We start from the raw sequence: 16,731 nt of genomic DNA, 5'->3' as shown, positions 1-16,731 counted from the left end.
ATATAACTGTGAAATTTTAAAATTAGTAAAATAATATTACTATGTCTATTAAAATCTGAAATTATTTATAAATTAAATCAGTGTCTTCCCTTCTCACTTTTTACTTTAGTTGATTTAATGGTACTGCAATTTCATCATTACAATAGCTCAATTCATTCAATAACTCATTTAAGATATTCTTAAATTTTACATAGTTTAAGGGCAAATGATGGCACGAAGATTATCCCTGGGATGCTTTTCTCATAAGTGGCAGAATTGCTGTGAGACTCCTGTGGTTCAGCTATTTGTCTTTATAAAAAGGACAGTTACTCTTTATATAGAGATTTTTTTGAAAGAAAAAATAGATCTGTCTGAATATATATGGTAGAAAAATATTAAACAGTACTTAAATTCCTCCTCTGTGCCTGCTAAGGATAAAATGGTCTATTTGTGGCTTGGCAATGCAGTTTGTGTTTCTTAGTAAAGGCTGGAGAGGAAGAATTGGAGAAGCCAAATTCCTCCACATGAGGAAAAAAAAAAAAGATGAAAAAGTACTCAGAAAGGATACTAAAGAGGGGACAAATCAGCACAGGTTTTCAGAAAAGTAAGGACAATTTGAAGGTCTGTGTGTTCTCAAACTTTAGCATGCATCAGGTTCATCTGGAAATCTAAGAGAATCATAACTGATGTTTAAATGAATGCTACAACACAGATTCTGTGGCTCTAACTCCAGAGTTTCTGTATCATTAGTTCTAAGGCACTGGCTTAATAATTTACAATTCTAACAGGTACCCAGATAATGCTAATTCTGCTGATGCGGGGACCACACTATAAGAGTCACTGTTACAAAGGGTTTTTACAAAGTTTTGCTTTGGGTTATGTGGTATAACTTTCTAAGTGACTAACCATCCCTGTTTCTCTGAGACTAAAGGATTTCCATGAGCTGAGACTTTCAGGGCTAAAACTGGAGTGTCTAGAACACCAAGAAGATTTGCCCCTAAAATCATATCTTTTTGTGTGTGTGCATGTGGTGCCGAGGATTGAACCAGGGCTTTGTGCATGTGAGGCAAGCACTCTACCAATTGAGCTATATCCTCAGCCCATTAAATCATATCTTAAAGATATTTTCAGTAAAGTACTTGCTAAGCCATTACTCTTGTTCAAATATTTCTGAACCAAAATTTCGTGTTACTTCCATTTTAATTACTTTAAGATTTTATGGTTTTTCCCCCACTGGTATGTATGTTATGATGTTAAGATTGAATGCAAGTCTAGAATTGCACTTTGAAGGTTATTTTTTAGGATTTTGAACCAGGAGACAGCAGTACCCTGCTGTATCTAGAACTAATTGTCACATAGAACTGAGTAAACCATCACTGTGACTATGAAGTGGCCAACATTTTGATTCCATAGCAAGAGGAAAAAGGTTTAATTGGAGGCAGGATGTTACTTGGATTAGCACTTTATTGTTTACAGCAGCACAATTCACAATAGCTAAACTGTGGAGCCAACCTAGATGCCCTTCAATGGATGAATGAATTAAAAAAAATGTGGCATATATACACAATGGAATTTTACTCAGCAATAAAAGAGAATAAAATCATGGTATTTGCAGGTAGATAGATGGCGTTGGAGAAGATAATGCTAAGTGAAGTTAGCCAATCCCCAAAAAATCAAATGCCGAATGTTTCCTGTGATATAAGGAGGCTGATTCATTGTGGGGTAGGGAGGGGGAGCATGGGAGAAATAGATGAACCCTAGATAGTACAGAGGGGTGGGAGGGAAAAGAAGGAGGCAGGGGTTAGCAAGGATGGTGGAATGTGATAGTGGAATGTGATAGAAATTATTTTCCAAAGTACATGTATGAAGACATGAATTGGTGTCAACATACTTTATATACAATTGTAATGCATTCCGCTGTCATTTATTTTTTAAAAAATCAATAAAAGAAAGGGCTAGGGATGTGGCTCAGAGGTTAAGTGCCCTGGGTTCAATCCCCTTTACAAAGAAAGAAAAAAGTCCCCAGAAATAGCTATATTAGTGGGATACCTTGATTTGGGAGAAGCTTGGAAAGCATTTAAAGCTTATCAAATATGCAGTAATTCCAAAGTGTAAAAGTGATAACAGACTATAGAGTTATTCTTGGTGTGATGTTTTAAATTCTACCCCATGCTGACATTAGTTTTCTACATAATTTCAAATTTTTATCTTTAGCTGCTTCTATAAGATTAAGTTAAATAGATTTTAAATACAGATCTTTAGCAATTCAAACATATCATATTTCCTTGAAACTTCTCAATTAACTTAAAGGGGAATGTAGGGTTTGTAAACAAGTTAGATGTTCAACATAAGTTCTGGTAGTCATTATTATGAAGATAAATATATAACATAAGTGTCTAGTCTTATTCTACCCCCTCAAAAAATTTCAACTACTTCTAGAGAGGGTTAGTAAGCTGCAGAGCATGTACTATTAAGATTGAGCAGTTTACTGAGTCAGTGGCCAATTGCTTGTAGATAATAACTTCTCGAAGTCTTAAGATAATCTGGAGATGATCTCAAATAGATAAGTACAGTATGGATTCAATAATAAAATGAGAGATAACGGGGAAAACAGCTAAGCATCATCTCAAATTAGGATGAGGTGAAAAAATCTACCTAACATGATTTTATTCCAATGATTTCCTCTTATTATTGAGAAATAGTAGAGAATGCAGAGGGAGCCCATGAGTTTCATTTGAGAAACTTCCTTTAAGTTGAGAGAGACTCAGAGAAACAACTGAATTGAGAACCCTGAGGTTTACAATCCTAACGAATCATGACTATTTTCTGCTGTATTTTTGCCAAAGGCAGCTTGACTGAGGTTAATGAAAAGATCATTTTTTTTTTCCTGCAAAACATAGCCAACAATGCTCACGGCAAACTTGCAGAACATAATTTATCTTTAGTGTTCTTTATAATTTCTCTTTCTCCTGCCCTCAATACCCAACCCCAGACTACAGGAATTGTGTAGTCTACATAACATACAAAAGTGTGTAACTTTATGTAACTAATATGTGAATAAAATTTTGAGACTACAAAATCAGTGGTGCATAGTACCACCTGTTAAATGCTCATGATTATGATTTAGTAGGAAAATCTAATACATAACAACCAAATTTACATGCATAGACAATCCTTCCTTATCTAAAACATCCCAAATTCTAAAATAATTAATTACTCCCAACTTTCACAGCATACTGAGATCTGGCCATCAGAATTCAGCCTTAATATAAATTTAAGTAAATCCTCGGAAAGTCTACCTTTTGAAAGTGCTCTCTTTTAACCTAAAATATCCTCTAACTGGTGAATTTATTGGCAGTCAGGGATTTCATGTCCTACCAGTTATAAAATACCAGTTTGGGCTGGGGATGTGGCTCAAGCGGTAGCGCGCTGGCCTGGCATGCGTGTGGCCTGGGTTCGATCCTCAGCACCGCATACAAACAAAGATATTGTGTCCGCTGAAAAATAAATATTAAAAAAAAAAATTCTCTTTCTGTCTCTCTCACTCTCTCTTTAAAAAAAAACGAAAAACCAGTCTTTGAACCCACAATAAACGTTCCCCTTCCGGTCTCAAAAGTTGATGCAAGAGAGATGTCTTAGAATTGAAGGGTTTAGTAATAATGATCCCTGAAAAGAGAGAACAGAAATAACTGGAAAAGGAAATGCAAATTTTTAAGTTTGGAAATTGGAAACGTGGGGAAACGACGCCACCTTCTGGTGAGAAATGGGAACCAACAACAACAACAAACCCCCCCCAGCAGGTTAAGGATCTGATTTCTTTTCAAACCATCTAACAGCGCAACTCCAGTGCAGAGGATCTTTAGAACCGCCCTCCCCGGAGGCTCTCACCACTCCCAGGGCCTCAGGCAGTATGATTGACAGGGCAACATTCAGGTCCGTTACATAAATTCGTCACTCCGGAAACAGTGACCGGATCCTTCCGGCCCGCGCTCTCCCAGCATCCTTTGCCTTCCGGCTGTGCTCAGTCCTGTCCGGCCAGTCCCGCCTTGCGCGCCCGTTTCGAGCCGGAGTTTCAAGCTCGGCTTTCTAGGCTCTGTGTGGGTCCTCGGGCAGTGGCAATGGGGGCAGGAATGGCGCAGCTAGAGGGTTACTATTTCTCAGCTGCCTTGAGCTGTACCTTTTTAGTGTCATGCCTACTCTTCTCTGCCTTCAGCCGGGCGCTGCGAGAGCCCTACATGGACGAGATCTTCCACTTGCCGCAGGCGCAGCGCTACTGTGAGGGCCATTTCTCCCTCTCGCAGGTGGGGTCCGCAACCTGTCTCTACCCTAGGACAGGCCTGGGAGGGCCCGGCGTTCCCATCGCTGACTTCTCCTTCCCATCCTTTATCCTTGGCTCTCTCCCTTGCACCTTCCCAGCCTCCAAGCGTAAAAGGAGCTGGGTAATCTTTTGTTCCTGTGTCAGAGCTTCGTAATGTTTGTTAAAATGAAAGAATAAAAAGCTTATCTGTCTCTCAAGAAGGAATGGTTTGGGAGAGTAACTAATGGGGAGCCTAGCTAGTGCTTCTCCTCTTAGCAACTGACTATCCCAGTTTGCCTTCCCCAGTTCCAAGATTAGAGAGGCGTTGGGATGTGCCTTGAACCTGTCAGAAAACTTCACGTTAGCGTCAGTGAAACACCTCACTCAGTATTTCGGAGGAAGGATGGGGGATCTTCAGCCACAAAAATAAAGTGATAGTTTACATTAATTTTCTTTCTGGGCATTTTAGAGACCTTTTGTTAGCTGGATAAACTGCACCCAGTCAGGTTACATCATTTTAAAATGTATGTTTGACTACACAAATGTATAAATATAAATACCAAAGCATATTCCTCCTCTTCTGGTGATACATAATGCGTTCTGGTGAAAGTATCTTGGGAAAAAAATCTGATTTTCAATCTTGATGCTTTTATTAACCTTAGAAATTTTTCTGGATTTCAGGCTACTCATCTGCAAAATGACATCAATAATAGTATCTAATATAGGGTATGCAACAAGATTAAATAGGATTTAGCACAGTTTTTGGAACTGATACATGTTAGCTATCATAGAGCCTGTGGACCAATCTCTCTAAACCCTTCTTTCTCTCTAAACCCATCAGAGTTTGAACTAAATTTTACAAGCTGTGAAATAAGAGCCTTTGCAATTTAGGCACCAAAATACAGGTGTTATAGAGAGCAGTTTTTGGAAATTAGAAACAAATTTTAATTTATTACAAACAGGTACAGAGGCAAAAAAAAATTATTTTCTCAAAGTAGACATCTAATCTACTAAGATTTTTTTAACCATGTCAAAATAACTTCTCAAATGTCATGATCATTAAAACTGGATCTTAACATGTGTGCTGTCCTTTCAGTATTAGTTCTTGATTTTGCTTCATTGTTGGCTTTTCATTTTTAAGTGGGATCCTATGATTACTACATTACCTGGCTTATACCTGGTGTCTGTTGGAGTGGTCAAACCTGCCAGTTGGATTTTTGGATGGTCTGAACATATTGTCTGCTCCATTGGAATGCTCAGATTTGTTAATCTTCTCTTCAGTGTTGGCAACTTCTATTTACTATATTTGCTTTTCCGAAAGCTACAACCCAGAAACAAGGTATGTTTTAACATAATTTATTACAAGTTTCTGTGCAGTCAGGTTCACATGAAATTTGGAGAAATATGTTCTTAAGACTGGAATTTATGTATGTTTGTGACAGTTAATGGAAATCTTGCACCCCCATTTTAGAAGATATTTAAGTAAGGCAGTCTTTCCTTGCAGAATTTATATCTTCTATAGGGAAAATAGACTTTGCTTTAGGAGTTATGAGGCAATTTAAGACTGCAAGTCCTGGAAGTTGGTTTCTTGGTTTTGAATTCTATCCCTACTACTACTCTTGCTTTACTTTGGGAAGATTACCTTTCATGACTCTGTGCCTTCAACTGTTAAATAAGTACTAATAAATCTACCTCATAGAAGTGTTATGAAGAGTAGAGGATTAATAAAGAGGTGGTTCTTCGGCTAGTGCCTGATATAAAGATTCAGTAATTGAAAGAGATAATTTCAGTAGTATCAGTTATGAGAGGGAGGTAGGCATGAGAATGAGGACACAGAGAAGGAGCCGAGGAACACTTATTACAGCCTTACTGGGAGGACTGTGTGGCCTTGGATATGGCTGAACAGAGAAGGTAGCACCAGAGCTAAATCATGATGAACAGATACTGCTGAAGAGGGGAATAATTCTGGCAGACGTAGCATAAGTAAAGGTATAAAGGCATTGAACAATGAAATGCAGAGAATTACTGTTTGAAACTATAGAATTATCAACCATAAGGATATAAAGCTGGAGATGCAGGTAGGACTGAAGTCAAGAAAGTCCTTATATGCTATGGAGAGGATTTTGAACTTTATATAGGAGGTGATGAAGAGACCTTAATTTTATTTATGTATCTATTTTTCAAATGCTTTTATTAGTGCATTATAGTTATGAATAATGGTTGGGTTCATTTTGACATAATCAAAATATGCATGGAATTTAATTTGCTCCATTTTAATCCCCACTGCCTCTTCTTTCCCATCCTTCCCCTGCTCCTTTTCCTATGACTCTACTGGTCTTCCTTCTGTTTATTAATTTTTTTTCTTAATGGTGCTTTATAGATAAACATAAAGTTGGAATTCACTATAGTATATTTATATGTGTACATAGTATAATGTTGTCAGATGCATTTCTCATTTCCTCCTCTTTCCCATCCCTCATCCTCCTCTTCTACCTCATTCTACTCCACTGATCTCCCTCTAACCTCATGAGACACCTCCCTTTTCCATTAGTTTGTTCTAGTTTCTGCACATGAGAAGAAACATTTGATCCTTGATTTTCTGAATCTGGCTTATTTCACTTAACATGATATTCTCCAGTTCCATCCATTTACTTGCAGATACCACAATTTCATTCTTTATGGCTGAATAAAACTCCTCTGTGTATATGTACCACATGTTTTTTTTAATTCATCAACACCTGGGTTTGTTCCATAACTTGGTTGTTGTGAATTGCCCTGCTATAAACAATGATATGCCTGTATCACTATAGTATGCTGATTTTAGTACTTTTGTATAAATGCTGAGTGGTAGATTAGCTGGGTCTTAAGGTGGTTCTATTCCTATTCTTGTGAGGAATGAGAGACCTTAAATTTAATCAAAGGAATGGCATGGTCTGATTCGGTGAGTTAGATTAAGTGAAGGATACAATTTAAGGAGATAAAAATACCTAAATTTTGAAGTCATGTCAGAAGGGCCCAAAGATGTTTAATTTTAGTCTAGGCCTACTATTTTCACAAAAATCCTTCATGAAAAAGTAAGATCATTGGTCAAATAATATAGATGCTATATGCCCTTTTACATTTGTCTCATGTAAGGTTTTAAAAGGCTGTCCTTCAAGGGAATTGGTGATGATGGCAAGTTGAATGCTTATGGAAGGTACTAAGAATTAAACTCAGGGGGTTGGAGCTACCTGCATGGTGTCCTCTTCATCTCTGTGCTCCACAGAGTTTAGTTTGGTGTCTTGTGCCAAAAACTCCTCAACTATTTGTTGAATCATTCAAGTCATTCAAATCATTTTAAGCCATAGGAGCTTTGGCACATAACATGTTTTAGTGGCTTCCAAGCTAATAACTATAACTAAAAAGTACCAGGTATTCTTATAAACTTATATAGTAACTTTGCAAAGCCCAAAATTAGATTAATATTAACTCCTAAATAAAATTGGAGTGGGGCTTTGTTATTGTTGTTTTTTTTTAATAAATATCTTTGTTAATTCAGAAATAGCATAATTGCTTTGTTGTGAAAATAATTTTTCATGTTTTTCCCCCCAAAGGCTGCCTCAAGTATCCAGAGAATCTTATCAACGTTAACACTAGCAGTGTTTCCAATACTGTATTTTTTTAACTTCCTTTATTATACAGAAGCAGGATCCATGTTTTTTACTCTTTTTGCCTATTTGATGTGTCTTTATGGAAATCATAAAACTTCCGCCTTGCTTGGGTTTTGTGGCTTCATGTTTCGTCAAACAAATATCATCTGGGCTGTCTTCTGCGCAGGACATGTCATTGCACAGAAATTAACTGAAGCCTGGAAAACTGAGCTACAAAAGAAGAAGGAAGAGCGGCTTCCCCCTATCAAAGGACCATTTTCAGAATTCAGGAAAATTCTTCAGTTTCTTTTGGTGTATTCCATGTCCTTTAAGAACTTGAGTATGCTTTTCCTTCTAACTTGGCCCTATATCCTTCTGGGGTTTGCATTTTGTGCTTTTGTGGTAGTTAATGGTGGAATTGTTATTGGTGATAGGAGTAGTCATGAAGCCTGTTTTCATTTTCCTCAACTGTTCTATTTTTTCTCTTTCACCCTCTTTTTTTCTTTTCCTCATCTACTATCTCCTACTAAAATTAAGGCTTTTCTTTACTTAGTTTGGAAACGTAGAATTCAGTTTTGTTTGATTACCTTAGCCTCCATATTTTTAGTTTGGAAATTCACTTATGTTCATAAATACTTGCTAGCAGACAATAGACATTATACTTTCTATGTGTGGAAAAGAGTTTTTCAAAGATATGAAATTATGAAATATTTGTTAGTTCCAGTCTATGTATTTGCTGGTTGGAGTATAGCTGACTCATTGAAATCAAAATCAGTTTTCTGGAATTTAATGTTTTTCATATGCTTGTTCACTTCTACAGTTCCTCAAAAACTGCTAGAATTTCGTTACTTTATCTTACCGTATGTTATTTATAGGCTTAACATACCTCTACCACCCACATCCAGACTTGTTTGTGAACTGGGTTGCTATGTAATTGTTAATTTCCTAACTTTTTATATTTTTCTGAGTAAGACTTTTCAGTGGCCAAATAGTCAGGACATTCAAAGGTTTATGTGGTAAAATCAGAGATATTTTGACCTTTAAAAGTAGATGTAATATTTAGACTGTCTCCACAATGAATAATTGATAGGTGGGAATTATAGAATTTGTTTTAGGCATAATGGTAATCCTCAGATCATATCAGTTTTTTTTATTACATACTTTAATTGTATGCAACAAATACAACGAAGTTAAGTATAAACAACTGAAAAGCTCAAGACCTGCTTCAGAAGCCAATAACAGAAAGATAAAATTGTTTACAATTATCTCTTTGATACTGTCAGCACTCAAAAGCTTGGAAACTTTTTGTACATACAAGCTTAAGAAAACTGGGTATGCTTCACAGCAGTGGAACTAATTTATAATTCTTTTCAGAAATTATTTGAAAAATATTTACAAATGATCAGTCAATATTCCTGATTGAAAAGTTGTTTACTATTTCAGTAATTATAATTTTAATCATAAATTAAAGTAGATATATGGATAGTAATTAAAAAGAGAAGGTCATGGTAATCTAGGAATCAGTGTATTATTTTTTATTTAAAATCTAGAAATGATGAAGCTTTTTCACTAATTCCTAATATGAAATGTATAAAGGCCAAAGATAAATTGAGTTGATTATAATACCTTTTAAAGAGACTTTTTTTCTGAAATACATTGTTGTATTAGTTTCCTAGGACTGCTGTAATAAATGACCACAAACTTAGTGGTTTACTTTTTTGTTTTCCACATTTAGAAAGACCTGTATCTGAAATCAAAATGTCAGGAGACGCTGAGGAAATGTCCATTCCATGCCTCTCTCCTGACAAGAAGATAATATCTCACAAGATTTTTAGGAGATAATATATGTGCTCAGATCATATAAATAAAATTTTTCCTGAGAGGTTAAAAAAAAAGTGACTTCTGAGGTCATATAAATGTAAATCAAATTGGTATTTGATTTCCTTATCTCCCCCCCCCAAAAAAAATAGAAAGTTATGAAATCATTTGATGAAACTATTTTGTAAATTAGGGAACCACCTGCTGGGTAATATTTTGTGTGTGTGTGTGAATGTTTGCATTCTCTATTTACTATTTTTCATTAATTCCTTGGGTTGTCATTTTACTACAGGTAAGTATTTGGGCATGTTAATTTTGACATGGAAAGCTAAAACTGTGTATAGAAGTCATCTCTCAACCTAATTTTACATTTCTAAATTTTTTAAAAAAATAGCCGTAAATGTGGACAAATTACTTTCTCCTCAGTATTGAATAAAGTTTTTTCCTGTTTAAAATAATTAGAATATTTAGAAAACATCTCAACTTGCAAATATGAAAATGAGTGCAGGTAAAAATAACAACAAAAGTCTTGAGGAAAAAATACAGAGCATTATTTTATTGTACCTCTATACAGTACTTAGAAAGTAGAGTGACTCAATTATAACAGTGATTGTATGAAAATATATTTTACCCAGATTTTTTTTTGGTATGCTGAATATTGAGTTTAGGGATGATAGGCAAGCAGTATACCACTGAGCTGTGTCTCTAGCCCTTTTAATTTTAAGAGTCCTGCTAATTTTGCACAGGCTAGCCTTGAACTTGTAGTCCTCCTCTCTCAGCCTTTCAAGTAACTGGAATTACAGGTGTATGCACCACACCCAGCCAGAATATTTTCAGTCAGATAAGAAAGCATAATCAAAGAAATTATGCTTTCATGAATTTATTATAATAGAGAACTAAATCCAGGAAACCAAACTTGGAAAAAAAAAAAGAGTGTAATTTAGGAAATACAGCTTTGTTGTCTGATAATGCAAGGCTTGTGTTTAGGAACATTTCTGAGAGGAAAAACTTTCCACTCAGATCTAGTCTGGAGACCATTTCACCCCATTTAATTGAAGAAGACTGTTTGGAGAGTTCACCATTCCAATTAATTTTTAAGTGTTGAGTTACTTCTGTGTTAAATTTGGAGAAATTATACATTAAGAAGGAAACACGTTAATCTTCCTCGTTTTCTATAACATGAAATACAGTACTTGGTATTTTAGAAAAGAATACTGTGAATTAAAAGGAGCTGCTTATTTTTTTCTAATTATTTTAAAACAGGATGTCTATCAGTATTTTTTTAGTTAAAGACAAATGTTTTGGTTTAAATTTTCTTGGACCCTTAGGAGATGGTTATTTACTGTTGAATTTTCCACAGAGTGAAATAGATTAAATAAATATGTGAAAGATACACAAGCTCAATTTAACAGATCATTTTGCCTTTAGTTGTTCAATACTACACCAAATTCATCCCTGTGAAATCTTTCCACTTGAAAAGATTGAGAAGTCCAGTCATTCCTAAAACGATCCTTGCTTTTACAAACATTCTAAATTATGTTTGTGTTTTGAACTTTTTAAAGGATTATCAAATATTACTTTTGTAATGGATTTAAAAAATTAGAATTTTTTTGAATTTCGTAATTAAAAAGTGATTATGAAAAAAACATACTTCCTTACTAGATAACCTTACAATCATTCTTACTAGTCTGTGAGTAGGATTATTTTAAAGAGTATCATGAAAAGTTCTAGTCCATAGTTTTCAACTTCAGAATAATTTTGATCAAGTTCTACCTTATGTGAAATTCTAGTATGGAATATTATCTTCAGATAGTATTAGTTAGGTTTCTGTGTACCATGTATTTACTACCACATGTGTTTTCTCTTAATGGATACCCCCAAATTTTTTATAATTGTATCTGTGTGTTTAAATTATTTGGAAATACAGTGTTCCTTACTTTAAAATAGCATATCTTCCTAGCAAGAGAAATTATTTTTGCTCTCTGGGCCATGTTTCCTTAGATTCATTTCTGGAATATGCTTAGTCTGTCATAAAATTCCACAATGTAAATAACTTAATGTAATTTATTTCTAATAATTAAATAATATATTATTTCCAGTTTGAACTAAATTGCTACGCAGTTTGACATTATTTTCTTCATAATTAAAGAGAAAAGGGATTCAAATTTTTTATTTATACTCTTAAATAGTGGACAGTTATAACCAGTTTTCAATAAATTATGTATTCAGATAAAAAAATTCATGGTGGTTCATGCTCATAATCCAATAACTGGAGAGACTGAGACAGGAGTATCTCAAGTTCAAAGCCAGCCTCAGCCACTTAGTGAGACCATCTCAAAATAAAAATTGGCTGGGGCTGTTGCTCAGTGGTAAAGTGCGTCTGGGTTTAATCCCCAGTACCAAAAACAAAGAAAAAGAAAGAAATTACTATATATTAGGTAGAGAGCATTTATTATCTTGAAACAATTAGAATCACATTAAATAGTAAAACCAGACTGTAATGTAAAGATGAAAAAAACTTTTTAAATGGAAATTTAAATATAAATTAGGAGCCATGAACTTATAGGAAGAACATTTAACATAGGAGTTTAGGGAATTAGTATTTGCTTATGACTCTATAATCAATAAGGCAAGATGTTTGGTCCTCATTTCAAATGAGGATAATTGTCCTAACTAAGTTGTGTCTGGTATGGGCTTAATTTCAAAAAGGATTTATCCCCTGCCATTCATAAAAATCATAAACATGTCATATGATAAATATTAGCTAATGTACACTGAAATTTTAGTATAGAATGAAGCAAATAACACAGAAAAACTATAATGTATAATCACAATTAATTTGAGGAAATAAATTGCATTTCATGACAAGAGCATTCCAGACCCATTATCTGCCTAATTTTTTGATCTAGTGCTAAGTTTTGTTTGCTGTGTTGTTTAGTGCTTAAACATGTATCTACTTGTAAATATGTTATATATTGTCTTTATATCAGGATATAATATCAAGGTTATTGCTGTTTAAAACACAAGCAGTTCAATCATTAAACTATTATGATTTTGGTGGTTTATAAGACTTTAAAGGAAAAAGAAATTTCAACCAGTTACAAATATTTTACGTTTTTCAGGTTCTACTTTACTATTCTAGGAACAACTTATCTTTCATTTAGAGTGCTTTATATATTTAAATGTTGGTGACACATTTCCAATATAGTAAAACAAGTTGAAAAATTATAATAAAGTGAATAGATTGTGAATAAATTTTTCAACACATTTATAAATTCAACACAAAATTCTTTTAAGATTTGATTATTATTTCTAGGGTAAGAAATTTTGTCACAGTGAAGTAATCCAATAATGTCTTTCTTATTATGTTTTTTAAAAGATGAGCTTTTGATGAATTTAATAATTTCATTCAGAGTTTCATTTCATTCATAGCACAATTCATCACCAGCAAGCCAAAAGAAATGTCTTTCTCCAACAAGAACAATATTAAAAACATTATACTGTTTCTGCATACTGGAATGTGATCAGTTCATTGAGCAATGTATGTGTGCATATGGCACATAAAAGATGAGGAAAAAGGGAAAGAAATTGCCATCTATTGAGTACCTGTAATATTTCAGGTGTCATATTGGCTGATTTACCAATATTGTCCCATTTGATCCTATTCATATGTCTATGCAGTAGATACTGAATTTTGCTGGATTGTTGAAGAAGCTAAATGTCAAGTATATCTGGTGACTTGCCACAAGACCACTCTGTCTCTAAATGAACATAGATTGATCTGATTCACAAACTCACGTTTTGACTGCTATTTTGTGAATGTTTTTCATTAAGTAGGCTGAGTGCTTGCCTTGTGTATGTCGCCGTGTTCGATTCTCAGCACCACACATAAACAAATGAATAAAATAAAAGTCCATCAACAACCAAATATATACATATATAAAAGAGAAGTAGGATATGGAGAGTGGAGATAGTCTTTACTGTGCACACGCCAGGCCATTCATGGCACATTATTTTTTTGTGTTGGATTATAATCATTCTTAAAAATGTTAGAAACTGTTTAAAGAAGTATGAACAAATGATGAGGATTAATAGTTTTGTTGCAAGATAAATGAAAGAATGGGATGATTAACTTGGAATAACAGATTCTGTAACTTAAGCTCTTACAATATTTGAAGAATAATTGAGTGAATTGAAATTATTCTGTTATGTAAAATGTAAATGTAGGGCCAACAGTTACATTTCAGTTAATGAAAAACAAATTTTCTAATTGCTTAGTCTCTGCAAAAGACTGGACCCCCCCCCAAAAAAAAAAATATTTGCCATTGACTGGTGGTAAAATTTCTATTTATCAGATTTAGGAAAATCAGATAGCATGTAGGTAGAGTAAAATATATATTTAAAGATGTCTTACAACCTTGTACTTTTAAATTCATAAGTCTATTTCAGCTAATATTTTTGCATTAATTGGTAAGTCATAGATATTTCTGGTGATTTGCATGCTGTCTTTGGTATTTTAAATTTCTGAACAAAACTACTTTTGACTGTTAACCCTGTTTTAGAAACAAATTTTAGATGCCCAATCTTCTAAAAGATATTATAGTTAGAATATTTCGGTGAGCTTGTAGTATTTATTTTACATATGTTTTAATTCCTCTTGTATCAATGGAAATAGTGTATTTCTACTTAAAAAGGTTTATCCCCCTAGTGAAAAATAGGGCAAGTGCTATGTATAATAAAAATGTTTAGTTCAGTGTTCACTAGGTGGTGATATTGTGCTGTATATTCAAGTGTTCTTGTAATTAAACTTTTGTTATTCTGAATTAAGCTTTTTATAGTTTTGTATTGTTTTGAACCACAAAGATACATATTATCCATGCCTATTTATTATACTGTTATTGAAAGTGTTTCCTGAGTTGTATGAAGCCGTAAATGTAAAAAAAAAATAAATAAAAATGTTGCACTTTTTTATTTTTTACTCATATATTAGATTCTTTTACATAATCTGACTTTCCAAATGACATTGTTTACTTCATAAAGCATTTTCATCTAAGGACCCTTCCCCATAAACAAGTGGTGATACGACAAATTTGAAAACTGATATAATATTGTATTGGCCATTGTTTTTAGTGCTTTAAAACTGATTTTATCTCATTTAATATTCATAATAATCCTGTGGGATAGAATGGTTGTTAATACATGAGGAAACAGCATAGAAAGGTTGTTTGCCCAACAGTATAGAATAATTGACTAAGCCAGGATTCATGACCAAACAGCCTGACCAGAATCAATGTTAATAACTACTCAATTTGGGAGAGAAGGGCACAAAGGCATTATCTTCAAATTGTGGCATCTTTCAAGTTTTCATGGAGAACCTACTTTTCTATACCAGAAAATGAGGCTAACACTAATTTGGAGGTTTTCCAGAGGCTGACAGTCTTCCATCTACCATGGTATCTTCCATTTTTGTTTTTGTCATAATGCCTCAAATTGGTATGAGTGTATACATATGAATTTAAGGGCAAAAAGGAAAAAAAAAATCAGGGCTGAAGTATTCAGTCATGAATTTACATTGAAATAAAACCTTTCTTACAAATCAAGGAGGAGCACAGTTATTTAACAATTAGTATTTAGTTTCTCAGAAAACTCTTATTTTGGAAGCAAGTTCTTGGTTAACATGACAAGCTTTGGGTTTTTAAAAATTCTTTCTGGAAGAACTTCATATTTTAGCTTAAACAATATGTGAATATCTGTTCTTGGGGCTGGGGATGTGGCTCAAGCGGTAGCGAGCTTGCCTGGCATGCGTGTGGCCCGGGTTCGATCCTCAGCACCACATACAAACAAAGATGTTGTGTCTGCCAAAAACTAAATAAATAAATAAATTAAAAAATTATCTCTTTATCTCTTTCTCTCTCTCAAAAAATATCTGTTCTAGATACATTTTTAGATGTTTTACCTTTTGTTAGTACTATATTCTAAAATTGAGATGTGTATTTGACTTATAAAATTATATTGTGAGTTCATGTCATTTAAAACTGCTTTTGAATAAACCTATTTGTAAGAATAAAAGATGTTTTTCTTTTCAAAAATTTTGTTCAAATATTTTGTTTCTAAATAAATTAGTGTTTTATAATATACTATGTCTACTTAATTCTCTTAAACTGAGGGTTAGCACCTTTCTCCTTCACTCAGTACTCCCAGTACTCACTCATTTTTCCCTCTTCACCTCTTACCCAGTCCTAATCTTTATTCTTCATGAAATAATACAATTGCATATGTTTAAGTATCTGTAATTGGTGTCAATCACTAACCTGGGTATCTGTATAATTTTCCTTCTAATTTCATCATAATAGAGACCAGTTAAATTATTAGCTGGTCACCTTGTATTTGTAGAGGCTGGGGTTTCTTTTGTTAGTCTAGGTCTGTAAACAGTGTTTATCAGCACCTTTAACTTAGTAGTACTCAAATCTCAAACCTGGGCCCTTGTGAAGAGACAATGAGAGATCTCCATTCTTTGTTTTCTCTTACTTCCCATTGGGCATGGAGTTTCCCTTCCTCATATGCATCTTATAGAGATCAACTGAGCACTTATACTGGACCCAGATTTGGAGTATCCTCCTTGTGACTTCTCTTTTTTAGGATTTTCCCTCTATTTACAGCTGCTCTGGCAGTTCTAAAGTCCATCCTCTGCAAGTCAGTCATTACAACTTTCTGGTGGATACCCTCAGGAAAAGCAATGTACACATGATTTTGATTGCTGTTCAGTAATTTCAAGTATTTTTTTCCTCTAAATCATTTAAACTATGGCAGTTAGTGTGATATGATACAAATTCCTCTGCCATTATCTGTCTAGGAACCTTGTCTTGATTACAGTTGATATAGATTGTATAATCTGTCTGTATTAATAAGGAAGTTGAGGTTGTTACTTTTATTTTGAGGGATTAAGAATTCCTGAAAAATGGTTTAGGTGGAAACAGTTTTGGAATACAGATTTCTAATATAGCTCAT

At 34.0% G+C, this 16,731-nt stretch overlaps 1 protein-coding gene across 1 annotated transcript; it reads left to right on the top strand.

The window, feature by feature from the left end:
• The first annotated feature begins 4,018 nt into the window (after positions 1-4,018).
• On the top strand, positions 4,019-15,697 carry LOC113186485 (dol-P-Glc:Glc(2)Man(9)GlcNAc(2)-PP-Dol alpha-1,2-glucosyltransferase). The gene is made up of 3 exons (XM_026393949.2): positions 4,019-4,280; positions 5,418-5,615; positions 7,870-15,697. Exons 1-3 carry the CDS (start codon positions 4,098-4,100, stop codon positions 8,923-8,925), a joined length of 1,437 nt encoding a protein of 478 aa, XP_026249734.1. The 5' UTR covers positions 4,019-4,097; the 3' UTR covers positions 8,926-15,697.
• The last annotated feature ends 1,034 nt before the right edge of the window (positions 15,698-16,731 follow it).

Source organism: Urocitellus parryii, chromosome 5, assembly GCF_045843805.1.
Source record: "Urocitellus parryii isolate mUroPar1 chromosome 5, mUroPar1.hap1, whole genome shotgun sequence".
In the NCBI taxonomy this organism is placed as follows: Eukaryota; Metazoa; Chordata; class Mammalia; order Rodentia; family Sciuridae; genus Urocitellus; species Urocitellus parryii.
The sequence above is the reverse complement of the archived record's forward strand: the minus strand, read 5'-3'. Positions and strand labels throughout refer to the sequence as shown.